The sequence below is a fragment of the Octopus bimaculoides genome, chromosome 17 (genome assembly GCF_001194135.2).
Source record: "Octopus bimaculoides isolate UCB-OBI-ISO-001 chromosome 17, ASM119413v2, whole genome shotgun sequence".
Taxonomy (NCBI): Eukaryota; Metazoa; Mollusca; class Cephalopoda; order Octopoda; family Octopodidae; genus Octopus; species Octopus bimaculoides.
The window spans coordinates 3,426,754-3,427,098 of record NC_068997.1 but is presented as its reverse complement, the minus strand read 5'-3'; the positions used below and the strand labels follow the sequence as shown (position 1 = coordinate 3,427,098).

Below are 345 nucleotides of genomic sequence, written 5' to 3'. Positions count from 1 at the left end.
ATATACTTATGTTAGTGTGTATATCTGACAGATGTTCAAAGTCAAACTCGCCAAGAGAATAAAAACAAGAACAAAAAAAACATTTAAGGATGTAGACAACCGTACTGCAACACTTTCAACCCTCAAAGTATACATACATACATGCATACATACATACATACATACATACATACATAGACACACACACACAGTATATGAATACATATTGTTTACTGAGCAAAACAGAAAAGCAATGTTGAAAGATATCTTACGTGACTATAAAATCAATACCTACCTTTGTTGGAGAAAACACCATATATTGAAGGTAAATTGAAATACATCCAAACAGATATATATATATATATA

The 345-nt window shown here is 29.9% G+C and overlaps 1 protein-coding gene across 1 annotated transcript in view; it reads right to left on the bottom strand.

The window, feature by feature from the left end:
- The window catches only part of LOC128249707 (mucin-2-like), a 94,906-nt gene extending 94,597 nt beyond the window's left edge, over positions 1–309 (bottom strand). The window contains exon 1 of the mRNA XM_052974111.1: positions 275–309. Within this exon, the coding sequence (XP_052830071.1) occupies positions 275–295 (21 nt within the window). The 5' untranslated portion in view covers positions 296–309. The remainder of the gene's footprint in view (positions 1–274) is intronic.
- Positions 310–345: the final 36 nt, after the last annotated feature.